Source organism: Acomys minous (genome assembly GCF_964271855.1).
Source record: "Acomys minous genome assembly, chromosome: 2".
Classification (NCBI taxonomy): domain Eukaryota; kingdom Metazoa; phylum Chordata; class Mammalia; order Rodentia; family Muridae; genus Acomys; species Acomys minous.
The window spans coordinates 3,910,001-3,935,000 of NC_140484.1; the positions used below are offsets into that span (position 1 = coordinate 3,910,001).

Genomic DNA, 25,000 nt, shown 5'->3' on the forward strand with positions numbered 1-25,000 from the left:
AAGCTATGAGATTCCACTGGTTCTCATACCTGTTAAGGTAAACCTAGCGGGGAAATAAGATGGATATCAAGATCATTCTGAGTCAAAGAAGCTATAGCCACAAGGGCACATACTGGGTGTACCTGTGGAAGCTACAAAAAGAGACAGAAACCGTAACAGTGGTTATCTCTGATATGTGGACCAGTTACTCTGGGAGTGGTGCTGTCCTGCGACAGAAGATGGTGGTTAATATGATGAATGAATTTGCTAAAACATGAATTGAACCATACATTTAAGATCTATGCTTTTTACGCAATGTATCAACTTACGAAAAACAGCAGAATCAATTGATACTGAAACATTTTTGGAATAAGAAGCATAGTCTTATCCTATCAGCAGCCAAAGAGGAAAGCATGTAAGTAGCTCTAAACGCAGGAAGACGGAGCGGGAAGACATACTCTGTGCTCGTGACCAAAGTGCTCCTACTCACACGCTCAGTCACTTGGCAGCATAGGACATGATCCGCAAGAGAGTAAAGTCTGATTTCAGATATGAACATATGGATCTTTAAAGCAGAACCTCCCTAAGTTTCTAAAAATCTTATGCCCTGAAATTTGTAGTCTTAAAATACTTGCATTCACCCACTACCTGAAATAAATCACAACTGTTTGCTTTAAGCTTGGCGTGAGGGGACAACCACTACTTCCTTCCCAGGGTGGAAGCCTCCACATGTAGGCCTGTGGCTGTGTCGTTGGGAGGTGGAGATGTGGGCAGTTTCGTTTTTATTCATTAGTTGAAAACGTTAGGTGAGTTGATGCCACGATGTGACTATTCCACTGTAAAATAGCAGCAGTTGCCTGGACCTGCACAACACTTTCTTTTATCAAACGAGGATGTAATTACTTTACACTTATCTACCACTCACTATTATCCCAGGATCCATCTGCTGCTCCTAATCAAGTGTCTACTGTAATGTGTGGACTAACCTTTGTGGAGTATCTCTGTTCCCCAGGAGCGATGGGACTTTAGTTGACACACAGAGATACTGTCATTATATCCTCTTTACGGATGAGGCAGCCAAGACTCGGGAAGTCAAGAAATTGGGCTGAGGAGATGGCTCGGGGCAGAAAAGCACTGACTGTGCATGCTTGAGGACCTGAGTTTGGCTCTCCAGAACTCACATAACTAAAGAAAGCTGGGCGTGGCCATGAGCATCCCTATAAACCCGCTCTGTGGCTGTCAAGGGTGGCAACAGGAGGATGGCCATGGATTGCTGCCTGCCAGCCGAGTTCCAGAATCAGTGAGAGACCTTGCCTGAAGGGGATAAGATGGAGAATGAGAGAGCAGAACATCTGATGTCTTCCTTTGACCTTTGACCTCTGTTCACAAATGCACATCTGCGTACATGTGCCCATACACCACACACACTCACAAACACAATAGATACATAGATGATAGATAGATAGATAGATAGATAGATAGATAGATGGATGATAGATACATACATAAATACATAGATGCATGGATGGATGGATGGATAGATAGATAGATAGATAGATGCTACATACTTAAACAATAAAAAAGAAATAAAGAACACACCTGAGGGTTACCCAGCAGAAGGAAACCCAGCTAGTATTTGACCTGGAGTGCCCCACCCCCAGCTCCCTGGCACTCTGAGTATACTGACCACGTTGTTTTCACTCTCAGTGTTTAAAGGTTTGTGCTTGCTTGTGGCTATTGGTGTTATGGTCAGTTTCTGTGTGATTTCTTTTCGTAGATTAATTCTTGGTCTCCAAATGTATAATTTAGCATTCCTCATAGTAAAAAAGAAAGCATATAGATATACTTATAACATTATACCATATTAACTATACTCTAAGGCAGTGGTTCTCAACCTTCCTAATGCTGTGACCCTTTAGTATAGTTCCTCATGTTGTGGTGACGCTGCCAGCCATAAAATTATTTTTATTGCTGCTCCTTCATACTAATTTTGCTACTGTCATGAATTGTAATGTAAATATCCGTGTTTTCCAATGGTCCTAGGTGACCCTGTGGAAGGGTAGTCCGGCCCCCACAGTATGTTCGCGGTACTGTGCCTATGCTGACGTATTCCCTTGCAACAGATTGTCCTGAGCTATTGCTCACTCTGTTTTGACAAACAATAGAGTCCTGCTCAGTGACTTCACCCTGCAGCATTTCTGTAGCATAGACTGCCGATTTGGTATCCAATAAACTGTCCCTAGCAGATAAAGGATGCAGTCCGACAGCTGTTCAATCAGCTCCCGACTCCGGAAACCTCTCTATTGTTAGAGAAAGCATTGTCCATCTATAGCCACATAAAAAACACTGTGTTCCAAAACCTGCTACAGCTGTGGACTTCAAACTAGCCAAAGACATCTTTTATTCCTATTAAAGCCTTTGGGAGTTGAGGTTATTTCCAAGCTGGGAATGCTAAGTAGGGGTGGAGTTGAGAGGGAAGGGGTGTCCTTGGGGGAGCAGTTTTGTGGAGGCCTGGACAGAGTGCGGTCTCTCAGCTCACAGGGTCACTGCTGTGATTAACAAACTTGTGGTTTTGAAGTCCTTGGACAAAGGCAAGTGCTGAGTGAGGCTGCGAATAATAGATCCATGCAAAATGTGCTTGTGGACATGTGCCAGTGGGTTTCTGGGAATTCCAGTCCACTCAGGAAGGAATGGCAGTGGGCAAACTTTTCTGAGCTGTGGGGAGGCTGTGCATGTGTGGGTGGACAGTTTCCACCCAGGACCTTTCCTGGCCACCTGTCCTGCTTCCCTCCCTGTCCTGAGAGCTGAACGGAGCTTTCTGCCGAGACCTTCTACTTGGACCATGCTCCTCTGCCCTTCTCTAAGTCCCTTTAATTTCTTAGCAAGTTTGCCTTCAAAAACCAGCCAGGACGTCACGTTCCCGCACTGTTTTCAGCAGCGCCAGGCTGACACAAGCGTTCCTCTTGCACACTCACAAAATCCGGGCGCATCACAACATGCCCCACTTGTTGCTGAGAGGGGAACCCATTTGCATATGTGTCATTGTTGGTGATGAAATAGAAATATGCAAACTTGTCCATGTAAATGGGAAATACAAGTCTTTTCTGAGTTCATAAATCATTCTTTCCACCAGCTAGGTGTGGTGATGTGTCCTCAACCCCACACTGGGAGGTAGAAGCTTTCTGTAATGGCCTCTGTCTATTGCAAAGGGAAGTTCCCTTGTATGTGGGCATAAGGATACATATTGAGGTGTAGTTAGGGCTTATGCTGGCTTGGTAAAGCGGCACTTCAGGAACACTGGCCAGTTGGCTGGGTTTGCAGGACCAGGCATGATTTTACATCATCTATTCTTATGACCATAACCTACAGGGAATTCTGCAAACTCAAAGTTTAAATGTAAAGATGACTAATCTCAAGGAAGGAACCAAGCAAGCATGAGGCATGCTGTAACACTGTGGGGAAACAGTTACCTGGGACACTAGGGTTATGAGGTGTGCTGTGACAGTGAGGGGAAACAGTTACCTAGGACACTAGGAGTATGAGGTGGGCTGTCACACTGTGGGGAAACAGTTATCTGGGACACTAGGAGCACAGGTGTGCTGTGACACTGTGGTGAAACAGTTACCTGGGACACTGGACATTTCCTAGTAAATCAGGAGAGAACAACAGGTCTGCCAGGATGAGTCAGGGCTTTTCAGTGTTGTGAGAGATGAATTATAAATACTTCCACTGGCCCATTGGAAATGCTTCCCTGTGCATTCTTCCTCCCAGGAGATCTGTGGAGGAGGGGACCCAGGAGCAGGCAGGCGGGGCAGCTGCTCAGGGTCAGCACCTCTGCAGAGTGTGTTGCTGGAGCTGCCGAGGTCTACGCCTGCCCATTTATCCTGCTTAGTAAGGACAGCCTGTCTCCTAATTACCTGGACAGCTTCCGATGGCCACAGCTGGCGGGGGCCCCTGGGCATGTGCCTGCCACTTAGTGCCTTCCAGGTCAGTGGTACTTAGAGTCTCTGACCAAAAAGCTTGAAGCTGTTTGCCTCACTGTGCCACAGAATGAGTCTGTCTCCTTCCTCTCCAACCAAAGCAGCCGACTGTGGTGTCAGTGGGATCCAAGCACTAGGTGCCCACATTTGACAGTGGCTCCTTGTGGGGTACCGTCAGGCTCTTAATGCGTGCCCAGTGTGTGTAGAGCCCCTGGAAAGAGGGCAAGGGAAGACAGTTCCTTAGCAGCCAGCAGGAGAAGCTGACGGTTTAGAAGTCGCCCTGTGATGAGGTGATATGTGAACGTTGAGCAGAGGTGTTGCGTGCAGATGGGGTGGGCATGTGTTTCCACCACACTGACTCTGGAGGCCTAACAGGAAGAGGAAACAGGCTGCATTTTTTTTTAAGCTCAGGCGCATTTCCAGGAGGTTCTGATGGGAGGCAGGCCGAGGAATTTTTGCAAGCGAGGGAAGTATGGCAGAGGGTAAGGGTCGGAGTATGAAGTCCATTCGTCTGCAGCAGGCCTCACGGCGCGTGGCCCCCTGACTCTGTGGAAGAGATCCACGGAGAGACTTGTCTACCACTGAGGCTCTGAGCCCTGGGGGTGCCTGTGTGCCCCTCTGAACACATCTTGTCCCTGGCTACTTCTTGAAGGCATTCCAAGCCTGCCTCTCACTGCATTTAAAAACCTTGCCTATGGAGAATATTATCAGAGGGTAATTCGAGACACTTGATGTCCGTTAAACTAATTATGCTTCTGCCCTCAGAGTACCTCAGTCTTGGATGCTCAGCAGATTTTATGTAGCATCTGAATTATTGATGGAGACGATACAGAAGAGGGGCTTGGCGGCTCGCTCTCGTTTGGGCAGGTCTTGGGCGAGCGGTGTTACGGGAAGAGAGGCAGCTGCGTGCAGGGATGGACAAAGCAAGCCTTGCAGAGGAGACCTGCCCCGACGGAAGCCTCTGCCAGTATGCGCAGAAAATCACAGGCTGCTTCGGAGGGATAGGTAAGACCCCTAGGGGCTACGCCTTGAGGGAGATTGAGAAGGGAGATGAGAAAAAGACCAAGAAGCAGGAAAGGCTGGCAGGAAGCAGGCATTAGCGATGAAGACGCTCTGGGGTCTGATGGCGCCGTGTGTATACACGCTTCCTACCCAGTGTGCTCTGCTCAGCAGCGAAGAGTGTCCTGATGTCGTGAGCTCCTGTAATAGCTCGTGGAGGGTTTGCACAGGGCTTGCTGAGCTCCTTGGTCTGCTTGCTTTTGCTTTAAAACCTTCTGGAAGGCAGCTAGCTCCATAGTCATTGAGGAGGCTGCAGGCTGCCTTCAGCCCATCTCCTCAGGAATCCAGCCTGCAGAGTCTCACTTGAAAGTGGGCATTTGCTCTCTGAAGAAAGGGTCTCTTAGCAAGAAGCATGTGGGTCTTAGCGTATGAAAAAAATCATAAAACCAAGGAAGTCTCTGTGAGGAGGATTTGCTGTGCAGCTTGTCCTGTAGCCGGCCAGCTGTTGTGTCTGTAACATCTATCCCCCAGTACTGGACTGACCCAAACAGCTGGCTCGGAGACAAAGTCTGTGTCCTTGGCTAGTTGCTGAGCTACCTCAGTGCACAAAGGTGAAGCGCCCGGGCCTCTCCCGGCTTACTGAAGCTCCTGGTGAACTCCCCTGCTGCTAGCTCCTATTTGCGGCTTACCAGGGGAGAGCTTGTGTGCCAGCAGGTGGACTTCCATCTGGTTGGTCGCTCAGCAGCCAATCCTTGGATGTGGTGTAGACATTTTCAGTCATTGTTGGCTTTGTAATGAAGAACACTGCGCTGTCTTTATTATTTTATGTTTTGAGCCCTATGTCTTCTTGGGCAACTGTCATTTGACGTGGTCTGTGGCAGGAGACTGCTTGGGTAGCAGTGAAAGAGCTGGGCCCACCGATGCTTCTGTGGGGTCCCCTCCCTGTGCCATGCTGCCCAGGCCTGCTCTCAGGCAGACTGGAGATGTAGTCTCGGCTGGGAGCTGACTGTGAATCATGTGAGGAGGAGGTGGAGGTTATTTTAAAAGCAGAATTTAGCACACAGGTTTCCTGGTCAGTGACTAGCGCCAGGCCCGAGCAGCCCATGTCTGACCTGTGTTTTGCCTTTTGAAGAGGTCAGTTTCCTTGTGCTGCTGTGTGGTTACACATCTTTATTTATGTGTATGTATCGTGTGTGTGTGTGTGTGTGTGTGTGTGTGTGTGTGTGTGTGTATGTGTGTGTATGTGTGTGTGTGTGTGTGTATGTGTGTGTGTGTATGCACATGGGTGCAGATGCTCACAGAGGCCAGGAAAGGTTTTCCGATCCCTTGGAGCTAGAAGCTCTCTCACATTGGTGCTGGGAACTGAAATCAAGACCTCAGCAAAGGCAGGAAGTTCTCTTAACCACTGAGCCATCTCTCCAGCTCAGTGTACCTCCTTCAAAAGCAAGAGACGCCTACTGCTGTCATCAGCCACCTTTAAGACCCACGTGGAGTTTACTTCCTACTCTTTCCTAACTTTTAACATGCACCAGACATCTTACCTATAACCTGTAAGTCCACCACTCAAATGTTGGCTTTTTTTTTTTTAAAGACGGCATTTCTCTGTGTAGCCTTGGCTGTCCTGTACTCTCTTTGTAGACCAGGCTGGCATCGAACTCACAAAGATCTGCCTGCCTCTGCCACCCAAGTGCTGGGATTAAAGGCGTGTGCCACCATAGTCAGCTAAATGTTGGCTTTTTATACTATTGTAAAGACAATCTCCTCTTCCGCCATTCTGAAAGTAGGCCCGGGGCCTTACCTATGCCAGGCAGTTATCAGACCACTGAGGGGTACTCCTAACCCAGCAACTGTTTCTTGAATTAAATGCATGGATCTGTAAGCTTGCCAAAATCTAGGGGCGGCCTGAGCACTTACTGCTGATGTAAGTAGCAGCTGAGCACGAAGGCGGGGTTAATGCCCTGGAATTAGTTTCAGTGGATGATGTTTGATGAATTTAGAGACCAATAAGGTAGAACGACTTTGTCCAAAAGTAGTCAAACTTAATTTCGGCCAAGGAGATACTGAATTTATATTTTTAAATTTAAATTAAAAATGTTTTATTTGTGTGTGTGTGTGTGTGTGTGTGTGTGTGTGTGTGTGTGTGTACACGTGCCCTGTGTGTGCCCTGTGTGTGTAGGTGCCTGCAGAGGCTAGAATAGGATGCTACAGGGGCTGTGAGCTGCTTGACATGGGTGACACAGGTCCTCTAGAAGAGCAGCAGAGGCACACAACTGCTGACCTGTGTCCCCAGCCTTGTGGGCACCGGGTTTAGAGAGTCCGCACGTGTCCAAGTCTCTATGTCTGTGTTGTTTGTATGTGCCAGAGCCTGTGTAGAAGTGGCAGTACCATGTTTCTCTGTAGAGACACATGCATATTAAGGAAAGGACCGAGTAGACACTCCTAAGCAAGTAGCTGCTCGGGTTTCAGTGCATGTAGAGCAGAGCTGTAGGAATATGCACGCGTGTGTGCACAGGCCCACACACACACATGCACATTCATACACACACACCACAGGCGACACTAATAGTACAAAGCATCACACCCCACACGCAGTGTTTACCATACAGATACCAGAATAGCGGTTCTCAACCTTCCTCACGCTGCCGCCCTTTAATACAGTTCCTCATGTTGTGGTGCCCCCCGACAGTAAGATTATTTGTATGGCTACTTCACAACTGTAATCTTGCTGCCGTTCTGAACTGTGATGCAAACATCTGTGTTGTCCAGCGGTCTTTTGGGGGCCACAACCCACAGGTTGAGAACCACCGCACTAGAAGGACCTAGCAGAGGCACACTATGTGCTGAGAGCTGTGCTCTGTGAGGCACACTATGTGCTGAGAGCTGTGCTTTGTACACGCTTTTGAATGTTGATGGGATGTCGTTCGTTACAAATCCCAAGGCTCAAGAAAGAGAATGCAGTGAGTTGTTCAGCAGCCTTGCAAGCTGTCATCAGAGCAAGATGTTGCAAGGAGTCTGTGTCTGTGGTGCATGAGGGTGGGGTGGGGTCTGTGGGTAGGGGATGGGTTGATCCAGAGCTTAATTGTGAAACTTCATGGGACTTTTGAAGTTTGACTCCACTGTCCCTAGCCCCACCCCGGGGTGGGGAGCCTCTGTGACTTTCTAGCTCATCCATCCTACCCTGCTTCCCACCAGGCAGAACAAGTCCAGCAAATCTGAAGTCTCTGTTTCTTTTTTAATTTTTAAACTTTATTTTAAATTTATATATTCACTTTATATCCTTATTGTAGTCTTGTCTCTCCTCTCCTCCCAGACCCTCTCTCCCACCTTCTTCCCCAAACCCCCCCTTTGTCTTCAGAAAAGGGGATCCTCCCCCACCTCAACACATCAAGTCACATCACTGAGACAAGCTGGAGACTTGAGGGTAGGCTACAAGGAGGGCGTGGGGATATCTCTTGCTGAGCTTCCTAGCAGTAGGGGACGCAGAGACTGAGGGGGCCACCTTCTAGCCAGGCAGGACCTACAGTGATGGGAGGGGGACACCAATCCACCTACAAAACCTTCAACCCAAAATTTACGCTGCCTACAAGATGTGCAGGGATAAAGATAGAGTAGAGACTGAGAGAATGTGCAACCAGTGCTGGCCCAACCCGAGACCCACCCTGTGAGATGCCTTTGGGTTTCTAATTCTGCTGCCAAATCCTGCACTAAGGACCAGGAGCCAGGAAAGGGAAGCAAAGGCTTTCCTGCTCACTCCATCACCCATGGCCTTTGTGAAAGGGCCTCCTAAGGTAGAAGGCAGATCAGCCATAGCTTAGGATTCAGCCCCAGCTGCAGGCTTGCTGGGCTGTCTAAAGGAACTCTCTCAGGCTCTCTGTAATGCTCATCTGTCTTAAAGGATAGAATCAGTTGGGGCATCCATTGCTGGTCCTGGGTTGGAGAACTTTTAGAAATGGAAAATTCTGGGCTCCAACCTACAAGACTGTCATGTGGCACTCTGAGCAGACCACCGCACAACTTGTATTTTTTAAAGTTCCGTAGATATTCACAAGAATTTCTAAGAAATGCTAGCTTTATCTTTGCAGAACCTCCTAGCTTTCAGTTCTGTTTTACTTAAAGTGCACAGTGGCTTTTTGTTGTTTGTTTGTTTATTTGTTTGTTTGTTTGTTTTGAGACAGGGTTTCTCTGTTTAACAGTTCTTGTTGTCCTGGACTGGCTTTGTAGACCAGGCTGGCCTTGAACTCACAGAGATCTGCCTGCCTCTGCCTCCCCAAGTGCTGGGATTAAAGGCGTGCACCACCATGCTCAGCTCACAGTGGCTTTAATGAAAAGAAAATTCTGTAAGAATCCAGTAGCAACAATAGGGAAATCAGCATAGATTTATTTACTTTGACCTGTCACTATTGTGTAGTTGTAGAATGTCACACATTGTACTTAACCCTACAGTGTGGATGTCACAAAGCTCATCACCAGAACTCCTTTTGTAAATTGGAGTCCAGTAGGGACCAACTAGGGTTGCCTTTGTGAGAACAGGAAGCTATCACCCACAGGGCAGTGCTGTCCCCCTCCTGTGCAGCTGCCTTAGCAGGACACCCACAGAACGACTCTGAGGCTGTTAAACACGTTGGCAACTAAATACAGCAGAGTTCGTGGCACCAGGGGAAATAATTCTCTAGAACACAGAAAGGAAATGATTGCTTACCGTGGCCTGGAGCTGGGTCTGTCGTTAATTAAATCCTGGGAACTGTTGTTGAGCTCCCCCAGCCCCCCCCCACTCCCCGCCATGCCGGCCCCTTGAGATTCAAGACTCAAGATCTCCCAAGGATGGATTTGTAGATCGGAAGTGGTGTCTCTGCCTTATTTAGACCTACTTTTAGCACTCTCACCAGATAACACTGTAGATTCTAGAAATAGCTGCTGGATGGTTCTTTCAGTTGCTGCTGCAGGTGCAGTGTTAATTTTATTTTCAAATAAGAATTCCTGTCTCACACTGCAGTTGTGAGTTCCTGGTAGTGGCTGTTTTCGTACATAAATAATCGTCTGGCTCGAAATATGGCTAAGCTCCAGAGGGTAATCTTTTAAATCCGTCCCTCTTAATCTTCCTAGCTGGGCAGTGAGAAAAGAGAACCGGGGTAACCAGAGGAGCTGAGGCAGCCAGTGGGGAGCCCTGCTCCCACCTTGGTTTCATGTCCGCCACACCAAGATGCCTTCCTTCCTTGGTTTAAAGTGTCTGGGGAAATTGTGCAGCTCTGAGAAAAGCAAAGTTACGTCATCTGAGAGAACGAGCCTCAGGGGGTCACACAGAAGGAGGCTGATCATTGAGGACCTGGGTGGCCCTGAGACCTCTTGCCCTGCTCACCAGGGGCATGGCACAGTCACACACCTGTTCTATTTGTATTCTGCGGGCTGTGGCCCACCTGAGCTCAGGGTTAGCAGCTGTGATCCATCTGGTAAGTAACTGAATCCCCTTTGACGCTGGGTTGTGTTTTGTGATTGACACGGGTAATAAAGCGCCTCCTAGCCCACTGTTCTGGGCTGCGTGCTTCAAAGGAAACACTGTCCTTCATGTATAATGAATGATGCCAGAGCAGGAGAAATGAGGCCCTGGCAGAAAGACAGCCACGGATTTTAGTCTCTGGTTTTACGGTCTTTTTTTTTTTTTTTTTTTTTTTAACAAACAGGTTTCTTTCAAAACATGGTTGGAGTAATTATCAGTAATGAGAAATATGGTAGCAGAGAATGCCTCCCCCAGCGCTGCTCTCTCACACGGATGCAACGCTGAAGTTCAAATTGCGTTGCTGCCTGGGAAAGGTTTGTCTAGTGGAGTGTTTCAAAAGGGAAAAAAGTGTTCTCACAGTGAGAGAGCACGTTGAGACGCTTCTTTCTCAGGTGAATCTCATCATAATGTAACTGTTCGTTCCGGCTGGGAAGGTGCGCAGGGAGATCTCAGGCTGGGCAGAGCGTCACTGATGTGGAGCAGCGTGTGTGTGTGTGTGTGTGTGTGTGTGTGTGTGTGTGTGTGTGTGTGTGTGTGTGCATGCAGGTACACGTGCACCCTCACATGCAAGAGGAGGTCAGGGGTAACTTCCATATTGGTTTAGACATTGTCTCTTGATGCCCTGGAACTCAAAGAGTAGGTTCGGCTGAGTGGCCTGAGGGAGCTAACCTGTCCCAGTCCTTTGTCTCTGGCGTGCATACCCAGACGCCTGGATTTCTAAGTGGGCTCTAGGAACTGGACAGGTCCCCCAGGGGCTGGAGGGCAAGTACTTTCTCAACGGAACTGTTACCCAAGCCTCAGTTGCTGGTTTTGACAAGGCCTCAGCCTTTGACATTGTAATGGTAGCTTTAGTGGCCCGGTGCCGACGCAGGTGCTCACGGCCTGCCTAAACCAGAAGGTAACTAAGGGCAGAGGCTGTTAGACACCATCCCTGAAGACACATGGAGCCGACTCAAGTGAGCATCTGCTTCCTAACTCATGGACAGCCACAGACAAGGACAGGGTTGGAGGCAGTTTGTGGGGAGGGAGGACTCATCTATGCTAAGGTCTTCTGTTTTAATGCAATTAACTTTAACAGCTTTATTGAGCTGTTAAGCATACTGTATAATTTGCCTAAAGTAGGTGATTCAGTATGTTTTACTACGCTTCCAGACACACAACCCATCGCCGCAATGAATTTTTACTGTTTTCATAGTCTAAATAAAATAACATAACTTGATATAGCTAGAACCTCTCCAAGCCAACTTTCCTAGCCCTACGCCTAGCCTCAAGAACTGACAGTCTGTTTTCTACCTCTGTGCATCTCCCATGCTGGACTTGTATGCACATGGTGAGTGATAATCCTCTGGGTCTGGCCTCCTCCACTTAGCAGTGTTCAAGTTGTGGCAACTGTTTCTTTATTCATTACTACAGCTAAAAATTATTTCCCTGTACCCTCCGTGTGTTTGTTGTCCCTTCATTAGTTGATGAATAGTCAGGTTGTTTGAACCTTTTTAGCTAGTGTGACTGTTACTGCTGTGGGAAGTCTTGTACAAGTTTGTAAGGATCATGCATTTTCTGTCTTCTTGGGCATGTGGACTAGGATGGAATTCCAAGGTCACACAGTAACTCCACGTTTTAGTCTTCCAATGAACTCCAACTCCACAAAGTGGCTGCTCCATTCTACACCCCCATCTGCAACACAAGAAGATTCTGTTTTACACTGTGTGTGTGCGTGCATGTGTGCATGTATGTATGTGTGCGTGTGCATGTGTGCATGCATGTGCATGCATGTGCATGCATGTGTGTGTGTGTGTGGTGTGTGTGTGTGTGTGTGTGTGTGTGTGTGTGTGTGCATGTGGAGGCCAGCAGTCAGTCTACAGTGTCTACAGGCAATGTTCAGTTAGCTTTTGAGACAAGGTCTCTCACTGGGACTTAGCTCACTGCTTAGGCTCAGCCAGCTCCAGGGACCTGACTGTTTCCACCTCCCCAGTGCTGGGGTTCCAGGAGCATGCTACCATGCCTGTGTTTTATGTTGATTGCTGGGAACTGAACTCAAGCAGCGAGCACTTTACCAACTGAGCCATCTATTGTCTGATATTTAAGAGCCAGCCACTATCTTGGGGATGAGGTGCTCTCTCATTGTGACCACGCTGAGCTCTGACTGGGACGGAGATAGGCCTGTAGAGAAGAACAGCATTAAGTTAGGACAAGATACAGACTCTCACAGTGCCCAGCCCTCCAACAATCTTAACTTCACTCCTCTGGACTCATCTCTTTTAAGGAGGCAAGATGGAGAAACTATGGCTCCCACCCCTACTTTGTTTACAAGCTATCCTAGAAAGATGGTCCAGAACCCACTGGCCCTGCCTCTTGCAGTAGGCATTGCCCTCAGATATTGGCTTTTCATCTGGTAGATGTCAAAAATCATTGACCACCCAAAAGCTTTATTCTACAAGCGGGGCTGAGAACAGAACACAGATTTCTGCTGGAGTTCATCCTGCATAGCTGATACTTGGTGCTTCTACTGGAAGGTGCTTAGGCTGGGTGCTTTTGGGGTAGCCCGCTGGTGTTCTCCAAGGAGATAAAATCCCTCAGGCAGCGGAGTCAGGGTGTCCCCAGAAAACAAGTGATGAAGCAGCATCAAGCAGCAGCCCGGGTTTGGGTTAGCGGGAGCCTCCTGTTAAGATCCACATCCCAGTAGAGATGGGTGACAAGTTCTGGAGATAACGGGAAGCTGTGGTGTTGGGTTGGGACAGCCCAGAATTTGGTGTCAGCTCTTCTCACTAAATGTGTTACTTCAAGGAGTTAACCCAAGTCAGAGCTTCCCTGTTAGTAAAGTCTGTAGAAGACTGTCATCCTGTGCGACTGTCTCACATGTAACCCTGCACAGGTTTCTTTGTGGGGGTCCCTGTCTCTATAAACAAGCTGAGTCACCCCAAAATATATGTCAGTTGCCCATGAGAAAGGCAAAGCACAGTAGCTTGGGGTGTGATTGCTTACTACGCTTCTCTTCTGGAATAAAGCCATCCCGGGTCCTGCCCGTTCTGAAACCCCACGGGCAGGACTCCTGGACTCTATTCCTCAGGGTCTGGTCAGCCATGCAGAGCACAGAAAAGGTATGAGTGACCACCAGTGACACAGCAAATACAAAGAGGAGGCTGGGATGCTCCACCCAGAGGCACCATCAGCCGGCCCCATCTGGTCCTGGAGCTAGACTGGAGTTAGCTACATCAGAAGCGTCAGGGCAGGGACCCCCTGCCCCAGGTCTAAAGACCAAGTCTGTGAGGACTCAATGATAGCGAGCATGTCAGAGTGTTTGGTTTGGGGGCACACACAGGGATCCAGTAAACTTCGGCTGCAACACCAGTAACAGTTTACCTTAGGAATTATTTTGAGTTGGGACTGGTGGGACAAGCCTGTAACCCCAGTGCTTAGGAGGAGGAGTTAGGAGGACTGTGGGTTTGAGGCCAACTTTGCTGCATAGTGAGTTCAAGGCTAGCCTGAGCTTACGTATGGACATTTGGTTTCAAAACAAAACAAAATAAAAAACCAGAGAAGCCAAAACAGAAGCTATGTTGGTGCCACCTTCTACGGCTGTGCAGCAACAGAAGTGGAAACCTGGCATTGGTTCGTGTTGCTGGGCCGGCACTGTGAGTGAGTCACAGGAAGCGGGGTCCCAGGAAGCCACTGTGTGTTTGGAGCATCCGGGCAGGGACAGGTGCTCTGAGTAGGTCCTTCCTCCAGCACTCCTGTGACTTCCTATGCTAATGAAGCTGAGAGTGCTCAGGAGCAGTTCCTGGCAGGGGACACAGGGACATTTGGTCCTCCTGAAGCTGCCAGAAACAGCTCAAGACACAATACGGCAGCTTCCTATTGCTGCCTGGTGACAGCCCCTGCTTGAGCCCGGAGCTCTGTGCCCCTCATGGTGTCCCCACATGCATCTGTCCAGCCCTCCTTTGTGCTCAGAACAACCCTCGGAGGCTGGCGGGGAAGGGACAGGAAAGAAATGAGTAAGAGGTGAGGACCTGGGGACACAATTGCATAAGCAAGAAGCTTCTGCCTGTGGCTCTGGCTCTGCCCGAGATGGTGCAGGGAGGAACGGAACCTGTTCTGCAGGACCATCTGCTGCTCACTGGGAGGTTATGCTTAGCGCTGCTATAACCGTTGGCTTTTAATTTTCCACTTAGTATGTACAATAAGTTCACAAACCCAGTACTACTACTTTTAAGATATTTGATAATTCTGTGCATGTATACAATGTACGGTGACCACGTCCATCCTTGTTTCCCCTCCAGCTCCTCCCTGGCCCCCCTCACCTGAGTGGAAGAGCCAGGTTTGGACCCTAGTCAGCCTGGCATCTTATTCCGTGTTCTTTCCGTGGTGCTATGTTGCCTCTGGCCTCACAGTATAGTGCAAACAGGTTATTCTCCAGGTCCGCAAGCCACTGGTATACCCGGCGATTGTAAATAACTCATGAAACAGGTACTTATGCCAGAAGAATAAGCAAACATAAAAACTAGGCATTTTTAATGGGGATCCCCCACCCCTATGCTACTGTAGGAAATTTGAGTGTGCTTTTGAATCTGACATTTGTTGTCCTTATGGGCTCTGGGCTCTGGGAAAGCTTAGTTAGGCCAATTACCTTCTTGACAAGCAAACAATCAGAGCCTGGTGATCTTATCCAAAGTCCTAAGGACACTGAGAGAAGGTTTATCCATTGTCCTCAGTTGGGTACAAATCTCAGAGCAGAATGCTCTGGGCTGGAGGCTGGGAACAGTGTAGCCTTGGTCATCTTCTCCTCAAGGCCACTGAGATAGAAAGGGAGACTCTCCCACTGAGAGCCCTGCGGGGGGCCTTGCTATGCTTAGCACCCCCCAGGGGTGTCCTCTCCTAGTACTCGGATGCCACATAACTGTGAGAACCTCCTGTGTGTGTGTATGCATGTGCACGTGTGTGTACATGTATGTTTGTGCATATGTTTATGTGTGTGTGCAGGTATGTATGTATGTGTATGCCTATGTGCACATATGTGAGTGTATGTGTGTTCATGTGTATGAGCATGTGTGTGTGTGTTTCTAAAAATAACATCAAGCTGTTCTCAAAATAAACAAATATGCAATGTTTCATATTTTTATTTTTCATACCAGTTCTGATCCTGTTCAGTAATGCTGATCTACAGCCACAATCAGGAATGTCATGGTGCCCTGGGGAGGTCTCAGGAACTGTGGAACAAAGGTCAAAGGTCAGAGAAGCTCTGTGTCCCAGGGTGCTCTGGGGCCTCTTCCTGGTCCTGATGAGAGGCTGCACTGGAAAGAGAGTTTAAGTCTTTGCAACTTTAGACTCAAGTGTGAAGAGCTTTCCTTAAATCTGTGAGGGAGGCTGTGAAAACGTGTCCTCCTTGGTCCCACGTTTCTGACTTGTGGCTTTTCTGATATACAAAGTAGTGACGGGCACCTGCTGCTCAGTGGGGGCTGGGGTGGACAGTCACTATGTTGTGACCTCTGCTTTCTCACACACTGGTCTTCACAGACACATAAAGCATCTGTGGATTCCCTCAAGGGAACAGTCTCTCTAACTTTTACTCTGCTCAGGATGGAGATGACAAGTGGTGCCTTGGTTTCTTTCATTCCTTTTTTCTTTTCTTCCTTCTTTCTCTTTGTTTTGCAATAGCGGAGACTGAATTTAGGGCCGTGTGCAAGCTCTCCATCACTCAGCTACCTTCCTGTCTTTTGAAAAAATGAGTTGGGCTCTCACTAAATTTCCTTGAACTGGCCTTAACTCACACTGTTAACTCAGGCTGGCTTTGAATGTATGGTCTTCTTGCCTCTGCCTTCCAAGTAGCTGTGATTGTAGGCTGGTATCCACAGGCCCAGCCAGAGCCAGTGCTTTCAGTCTTAGAAGACCATGGGTAGAGGGAAACAAGAGCACCAGCCCTTGGGCATCATAGACTGTTCGCCTTCCCTTTTAATTTATAGTTACCAACCCCTGCTGAGGCTCTCCTTCCATTAGTTTAATCATGTTGCTGGAACGGTACCTCAAGTGTAGACTGTCAAGTCCAGACTTCCTGCCACACCCAGCACCAACCACGACCCCGCCCCGAACACCTGCAGCAGACCCTTACAGAGAGTTGAAGGGTCCTGCTGCAGAGGGCGTCTGCCTGCTGCCTGCTCCTTCAGATGCTCTTGTCTCCAGTGACCAGCACGACTCAGACTGAGTCCTTTCTCCTCTTCTGGAGAGACCTGTTTGCTCACTTTCCCTCATGCCGCCTTCTGCCTTCTGAGCATCCTTCTGTTAGGGTGGCCTGTGTGAAGCCCCTCTCTCTCTCTCTCTCCATTTCTTCTGAGGCTCTGGAGGGAGCCATGTTTATATTCTTAGTGCATTATAGTGTCTACCACGGAAAAGGATGTGTGCGTGGACAAATGAATGAGTAAATGCTTGTAGAATTCAGAGGAGAACCATTTCTCTTGCTGCCCTGCTGCCGCCGCCCGGAGAAGCAGCAAAGCACAGACAGTGTCAATGCAAAGCTGTGGGCCCAGCTGCACCACCAACTTCAAAGTCATGCAGACCCGTTCCTTTCAGTTGTTTGGCCCAGAAAAGTTATTTAACATCTCTGATCCTCACTATTGTCATGTGTAAAATGTGGCTAAACCATCTCCACTGCAAATAGATCGTGGTCCTCTAAAAACATATAAAGAAAAATGTATTTCCTTGCTGGGCGGTGGTGGTGCATGCCTTTAATCCCAGGACTTGGGAGGCAGAGGCAGGTGGGTCCCTGTGAGTTAGAGGCCAGCCTAGTCTACAATGTGAGTCCAGGACAGCCAAGGCTACACAGAGAAACCCTGTCTTGAAAAACAAACAAACAAACAAACTGTATGTATGTATGGTATGTATGTATGTATGTATGTATGTATGTATGTATATCTTCCTTTTTTCCCCTTCCCCCAACATATGAGAAGGTAAGTAGTTGTTTAGGTAACCAATGTAGTCATTTTCCAAAGGAAAAAATACCAGAGAGGCCTGGGATGGAAAAGTGAGAACTGACATTTGAGCTGGAAAGTAGATAAAATTAACCTGAAATATTAGCAAAAGAAAATCATCCCAGTGATCTGAATAACAGAACAATTAAAGAAAGGCAGGCTCCACTTCGTTCTACCACCTGCACATGCTTTGCCCTGCCTCGTTTTTATTTATTTTTGATTCATTGATTGTTGTTTTTCATTTCTTTATTTTTCAGGCCCAGGGATGTGGGCAAGTTACTGTGTGTTTTCACAGGAAGCTTTCTCATCTAAATCACCGATCAGAGTATATAATGTGCTAACATGCTTGGTATGTTTTAATTAAAACCTAATCTGGGGCTGGAATTTCATAAAATCAGAACCGCACGTGTAATCTTCTGTGTTTGACTCCTGACGACTAGATTAGTGGGTGTCAACCTTCCCAATGCTGGGTCCTTTATAGTTCCTTGTGTTGTGGTGACCCCAAGCATAAGAGTATTTTTGTTGCTACTTCATAACTGTAATTTTTCTACTGTTATGAGAATGTAATGCAATGTAAGTATCCGTGTTTTCTAATGGTCTTAGGCAACCCCTGGGAAAGGGTAGTCCAACCCCAAATGGGCTGCGACCCACAGCTTGCAAGCATTGAACTAGATATTTCAAGGTTCGTGGTTGTAGCATGTGCCATGTATGACTCTGTTCTCTCTTCACAGATGAGTCATAGTGTACCGCATGGATATGCCACATTCTATAGAGTCCTCTATGAACAAAGCGTGTAGATAGTTTATGGTCATATGCTTGCAGTCCTCTTAAGTTTGTATCTATCAGTGGACTTGCTGTAGCACATGATAGCTCTGCGTTGAATATTTTGAGGACCTTATGGACTATCTTCCAGAGCAGACACGCTAGTCCGATGCGAGGCACCCTACTCTTTAAGGCATCTCATGCCACGACAACATCTCTAATATACTGTAATATACTATGCAGTGGAAGCTGGGGTTGCTTGGTGACATTATTTAGCTAGTTTCTTTTTTTCTGCAAATGCCCTGTAGATTTCTTTGCTTGTTTTTTAGAAATCTTTGCTTATCCAGTTTACTAGTTATAGACGGCAACTGAAACTCAACAGAAAATTATGAGACACAGTGCCAAGAAAAACAAACAAACAAAACAGTCATAAGGGTTTGCATGTAGCTTAAGTGAAGAAGGAGAATTCTCATGACATCACATGAGACCTCATGGGATAAAAAAAGAAGGTCCTAGAGAGAAAGATAAAATTATTGGGTCCACGCAGCGCCCAGCCTTCTCCCTCTCTGTCCGTCCTGACCTGGATAGGCTGTAAGGTCATTTTTTACATCACTAGAACATTACGGCCAATTCTCCGTTGTATTTCATATCAGTCTCTTCTTGATGTGCTAACTTGTGAGTCCAGTGTGCTGCTGGACATGGTCACCTTGTCCTTTTTTCAGGCCTGATCTGTCCTTAAAGGGGACAGGCCCTCTCTGTAATCACATGGTGGGCATCAGTACTGCAGGGACACTGGATGAGTGGCTGCCTGGTTACCAAGGTCACCACTTAGACCCGTGTTATCCTCCATGGAAATGCCATGTGATGCTATGTGTTTAGGAACACTTCAACTGAACTTGACCTATCAGACCACGGTGCAGCTGGCCAGTTTTAATTAGGAGTTTAACAAGGATATGAGCAACTGTTTCTAACACATTTTTTTTTTATTAAATCCCCTAACAAAAGCCCAAACAAACTAACAAAATAAATACATAGCCAGGAGTAATCTAGTTCGATTTCTACGTGTAAGAGCCACTGGCCAAAGATACCAAGAACAAGCCATGTTTGCAGCCCTTCTGTACTTGGACACAATCACCTAGTACCCCTGAAGCAAGTGTTTCTTCTGCAGACCTGCGAGCATGTTCTCAGTGCCTCGGATTCAAATATCTCTCTACATCACTTTAAAAATGAGCTGGGACCTTTGCTGTGTGACCATGAGAAAGTAAGCCCACAGAGAGCTCAGTTTCTGTCTCCTGGGTTTACAGGACATTTTCGGCCTCTTGGAGGAAAGGCTTTGTGCTGTATAGCACTGCAAGATGTAGTGTTTATTAGCATAATGAATGAGTCTTTCAGAGTTGTGTTCCAATTGGCTTTCCATCACAGATTTTGTGGCTTAACGCTGCCTTTGTGGGTTAGTTGATTGTTTTTTCCTGTGCAGAAATTTATATCCAGCAAAGATTCTCAGAGCTCTTAAATTTTATTCAAGAAAGACAAGATGTGTATTTCAGATCTCAATCCAAGAAAAGAAAATTTACATTCTAAAGCATTTCTCTTTCTGTGTGACTTTCTCCAAACCCAAATACAGTCCAACACTGAGGCAAAGCGTTTTCCATCTTCTTGGGGGCTGCAGGAATGAGGGAAAGAAAACTGTCTTCTATGGCAGCTCTTCTAGAAATGCAGAGACGTGGCATACGGCACAGGCAGTAGCAGTCTTTGTCTAAGCTGCAGCAATGTGCAGCTGTTTAAGCATTTAAAAGAGCCCATACATACGTAAGAACGTAGAATATCATTACAAATATCCCTGTAAAGCTTGGTACGTGTCATGAGTCCCAGCCTCTCTCCTAACACATAACCATGTCCTGGGAAGACACTTAGGGACATATTAATTTATCAACCATTGCTTGTTCTGACCCCAATTATCTCAGCCAGCCCAAATGTGCTCATTTACATATATCGAGGAGGTGGTAGTTAAGCCCACTATGCATGCTTGCAATTCCGCTATGTTTGCACAATCAGATGATCCAATAAATCATTGATTTGCTTGAGGTTCTGTTTGGTGAACATATTTGGTCTCTTTGGGGTATTGTCCCATGGATCTATATAATCTCACTTGGGGGAGACTCCTTGAAAGTGATCAGTGGGTCAGCATGATTTTCTCCCTTTTTTGGTATGAAAATATGGATAGTTTAAGCTTCCTTTTCTTCTGGTTGGCTCTAAATCAGCAGTCTGTGACAATGTCCCACTCTTCTTTCCACTGCAGTCCCTCAAACAGCCACCGCTCAGAACCTGGGCACATACTGGGCCCTGTGATGCCTGCCCCTGATAAGATCTAATTCTATGTTTAGTGTAGATCCCTGGCACTGAGCAGGGTGTGTGCACATGTGCATGTGCACATGTGCATGTGTGTGTGAGATGTGTGAGTGTGTATGTGCACATATGTGAGTGTGTGCCCGTGTGTGCACACAGTGTGTTGTGTGTGTGCACGTGTGTGGAGGTACGCATGTGAGTGTGCATGCACATACAGGGGCTCTACCATGGCCTTTATGTCTGAACAGCTTTGGCTGAGTGTCAGGTTCTTCAGAGAAACTCTCTCCTTCAGCCAGGGCTGCTCAGCCTTTGTCCTTCCCACACTGGTACTACAGAGAATCTAAGATTAGGCCATGTGTCTCTCTCGGTACGGTTGGCAAGCTTTATTTTTCATTTTTTTAAAGATTTATTTATTCTGTATACAGTGTTCTGTCTGCATGTACATCTGTGCACCAGAAGAGGGTACCAGATCTCATTATAGATGGTTGTGAGCCACCATGTGGTTGCTGGGAATTGAACTCAGGACTTCTGGAAGAGCAGACAGTGCTCTTAACCTCTGAGCTATCTCTCCAGCCCTATTTTTCGTTTTTTGTTTTTGGCTTCTTGGCTTTTTCCCCCTGCCTGGATATCTGGAGAATAGTAACACCTTTGAAATCCAAAGCTTAGTCTGGAACCTGAATTAGTTTACTATATACAATTTTGCCAAAATATTATATATATATATAGTTTAATTTGCAAGTTCAGATCTGTGTTTACTCAAAGGTGTTGTATTCATCTGCTTTTTGGGTTGTTTTGTTTTGTTTTTTCCTCATAGGATAAGTTTTAAGTTTTATCTCACATTTTATTGGCTTTCTCACAATGTTTTGGACCTGCTCTTCTGTCTTCACTGAAATCATCTCAGACTTTCCTGTGCTCAGAATTTGATATCTTACTGAAGTCTCTTTTGCTTGTTTCTCAATGTTGCTCTTCTCTTGGTCCTTAGTTTTCATTTTTTTAAAACTTTTACTGTCTCTTTCCTTACTCTTGCTATTCTGTGGCAGCTTCTCAGCCTCGAGACCTTTTCTTTGTTTTGTGCCCTGACTCAGTGCCCCACACCTTTGCACTCTTTTTCTCTCTCCGGTCACCGCAGCCAGAGAGGTCCTGTTGCGTGAGACCAGATCAGATCCTGGGCTCTGTGCTCAGAAGCTTCCCTGACTTCCCAGATCAACAGTACAAGCCAAGGGCCAGCCCCAGCCCCTCCCACCTTTCACCTTTGACCCCTGCTCCTGTAGCTCCCGGTGCTGTGACTCCCCAGGTATGCTCTTACCTGGGGCACCTGTGCCCACTCTGTCTGGGGCATCTGTGTCCGCACACACCCACGCGGCTCACTCTTTCCCTCTACACATTTGTTCAAGTGTCATTTTATCAGTGTTCCCTCCAAAGTTCCTCTCCCCAGTGCCACCTTCCAGCCTCTCCTGAAATACTCCCCACTTCCTAGGCACATACATAACACCTACTTACATATTTCATGCCCCCGCCCACTGTCCGCTTTGGCTTAGGTGAACCCATCCTAAAGCAAAAAGATTCTGCGCCACCATTTTCGATGTAAGGGGCCGACTTACCTGGGAAGACAATACATGTAGAAAGGATGCAGCAGGGCTCCCCTGGCCTTCTTTCATCATTCAAGGAAAAGGGTTTGACTGGAGTTTGAGCAGAACCATGGATATGACACACTTTGTCCGCATTAGTGGTGCACACCTTTAGTCCCAGCACCAGGAAGGCAGAGGCACACAGATTTCTGTGAATTTGAGGCCAGCCTGGTCTTCCTAGTGAGTTCTGTACTCTTGAATTCCCACACCCTGAGTTGCCTGGGAGTTCTGTGCTTGTGGGGCATTGCAGACCGGCCGTGGGACAACAGGGATGCGACACACAGACCACACGTTTCTCACCTGGTGGCCCTGTGTGCTCCATTGTCCCTTCCAGCTTCTCTTACAAAGTGTAAGTTAAAAGACTACATATGATTATAGATGCCAGTGTACAGGCCACACACCCCGGAAGCTAGCCTTGTCCTTCCTATGACCTCACTACTAGGATGTGTTACTACCATTCACAGGTATGACAGCTGAATCCCACAGAGGGAAAACAATGTGCCCAAGGCCACTAAGCGTGGAGCACATGGAACTCAAGCCCGCCCGTGTCTGAGCAGGCTTCCTGTCCAGCCAGTGCGGCCTAGCAATGTTGCCGTGGCTGAGAGGCCAGGCAGGAGGGGGGTTCGTCTCTGTGCTCTGTGACTTTCATTTTCCTCCTCATTAATGCCTCTTTAGTCATACAGATTGCAGACTTTCCCAGTGTAGAGTGGGTGGCACAGTCCGGTCTAAACCACCCTTCCCGTGGTCACAGCGGGAGTGATGGCTGTTTGTGCCTCTCATCTGACTTGGCTTGTCCCTTGGGTGATGACTGAAATGTCCCAGGAGAATGAGAAAAGGCTGCCTTCTGGCAAGGTGCCAGGGCATGCTGGGAAAAGCTGGGAGGCCAAGTGAGGGCAAGGGTGGGAAATGCAGCGTTTTTATATCTTGCAAAATTTTGTAACCAACAAAAAAACCTTCATTTATGTAAAGCCCAAAATTCAGTTTCTTCAGAATGATTAGCTAGAGCTATGATTGAACGGTATTATCAAAGACATGTACCTGGGTACCGGCCTCTGCTGTCCAGTGAGGCTGTCCCTGGAAGGGCCAGGCCACGATGCCCTTACCCTAGCAGAGCTCGATGCATGAAGTCTCACATCAGATGAAGCTCACGTTATCAGGAGAGAGATTACTTTACACATACAAGGCAAGATGCAGTAGCATTTCCATCACACCAGGTCCTCCGTAAGAGTACCAAAGAAGTTAACATGTGTGTGCGTGTGCGTGTGCGTGTGCGTGTTTGTGTGTGTGTGTGTGTGTGTGTGTGTGTGTGTGTGTGTGTTGGGGAGTATGCGTGAGCTTGTGACTTGCATAGACATGTGCGCTAGCCTGTTTCTCTGTGGAGAGTGTGTATGTGTTTGGATACTTGCATGGAATGTTTTGGCCTCCGTATGTGCAGTGTGTGTGTATCCATGTATGCCAGTATGTGTGTATATGGGTATGTGTGTTTACTTACATGGACATGTGTTCATAACCTTTGAATATGTGTGTGTGTGTGTGTGTGCACAAGCACTTACATGGATGTGAGTTTGTAAGTGTCATGTATGTGTGTTTGTGTATGTACATGTATTTGAGTAGATGTATGTGTTCCAGCATGTGTGTATATACATGTGTGTGTGTTTACTTGCATGCAACATGTATAAATGCCTCTGTGAGTACATGTGTGAGTATGCACAAGTACTTACATGTGGGATGTGTGTGTGTGTGTGTGTGTGTGTGTGTGTGTGTCTTGTGTAGTCTGGAAATAAGAAGGAGGGGCTGGCACAACCTCCATAGTACAGAAGACCCAGCTACCCAAAGACAGCGTCTGTGACTCTGAACTTGGACCAACCTGACTCTTAGCTCATGCGCCGTGTCCTACCCTGTACCTCATCCAGTTGTGCTGGGGCTAAAGGATGAGGTGATGGTAACCAGGCTGGGATGGTGGCTGACAGGCTTGGCACTCAAGTGGTAGTGAGGGAGAGCGCTGAGGGGGCTTTACAGCGTGACTTAGCGATCACGCCCTCTGCAGTGGCCTCTCTTCAAGGCAGTCTCTGTTGGATCTTGTCACACACACTCAAGTAATTGTTAAACTTACTTTTTATCTAAGAACCTGAATTTCCTTTGGGCTTTTCAGCCAGTCAATTTTGCTTTGACACCTGATATGGTAAATTGTCAACATTCAGCCCTTAGTGTTGTCCTTGGATCTGGGGTGTATCTGAGGTCCCTGTGTTCAAGGCTCCAGGGTGAAGGGGCAGAAACAGTAAAGGGGGTCCCAGAGGGAGGGCGCCTGGTCATGGAGGGTGTACCCTGCAGAGAATACATCTCCTCGGAATTCACAGCCCTGAGATGCCACGCATTCCCCACCACAGGTCTAAAAGCGATGCGGCCAACTGCCTGTGGACTACAACCCGCTGAAGACAAACCTTCCCTCGCAGGGGGCACTGACGTCCAGGCATTTATGATACTAAGGGGCCATTGACTAAAGTACTTAGTGTCCATCAGATATTGCATGACTACAGATGCCATAACATGTGAACTCCTTCCCAAGAGAGCTCATAATCTTTTGCAGAACTCAGTACTAGAGTCAGTGTGCCCGAGTCAAGTCGGAGTCTTGGTGGCACTAATTAACAGAGGAAGGAAAGCTTTGCTGTGAAGGCGCTGCAACCCTGAGGGAGGGAGGGAGGGAGGGAGGGAGGGAGGGAGGGAGGGAGAGAGAGAGAGAGAGAGAGAGAGAGAGTGTGCTGAGAGCAGCTTGTTTTTCAGAATGCCTTTGAGTAAGTGAGACAGCTGTTTTGGTTTGTGTGAATGTCTCTCGTGCCTGAAATAAGGCTGGAG

At 47.5% G+C, this 25,000-nt stretch overlaps 1 protein-coding gene across 5 annotated transcripts in view; it reads left to right on the plus strand.

Annotated features, from left to right (window-relative positions):
* ABLIM1 (actin binding LIM protein 1) overlaps positions 1–25,000 on the plus strand; it is a 275,685-nt gene that overhangs the window by 83,037 nt on the left and 167,648 nt on the right. The window contains exon 1 of one of the 5 annotated variants that reach the window (XM_084762922.1): positions 4,473–4,964. The exons of 3 other annotated variants lie outside the window; for them this stretch is intronic. In XM_084762922.1, the coding sequence (XP_084619048.1) occupies positions 4,874–4,964 (91 nt within the window). In that variant the 5' untranslated portion in view covers positions 4,473–4,873. Of the gene's footprint in view, positions 1–4,472; positions 4,965–25,000 lie in introns of those variants that run through there. One more of the 5 variants, XM_084762927.1, reaches the window with a different exon arrangement.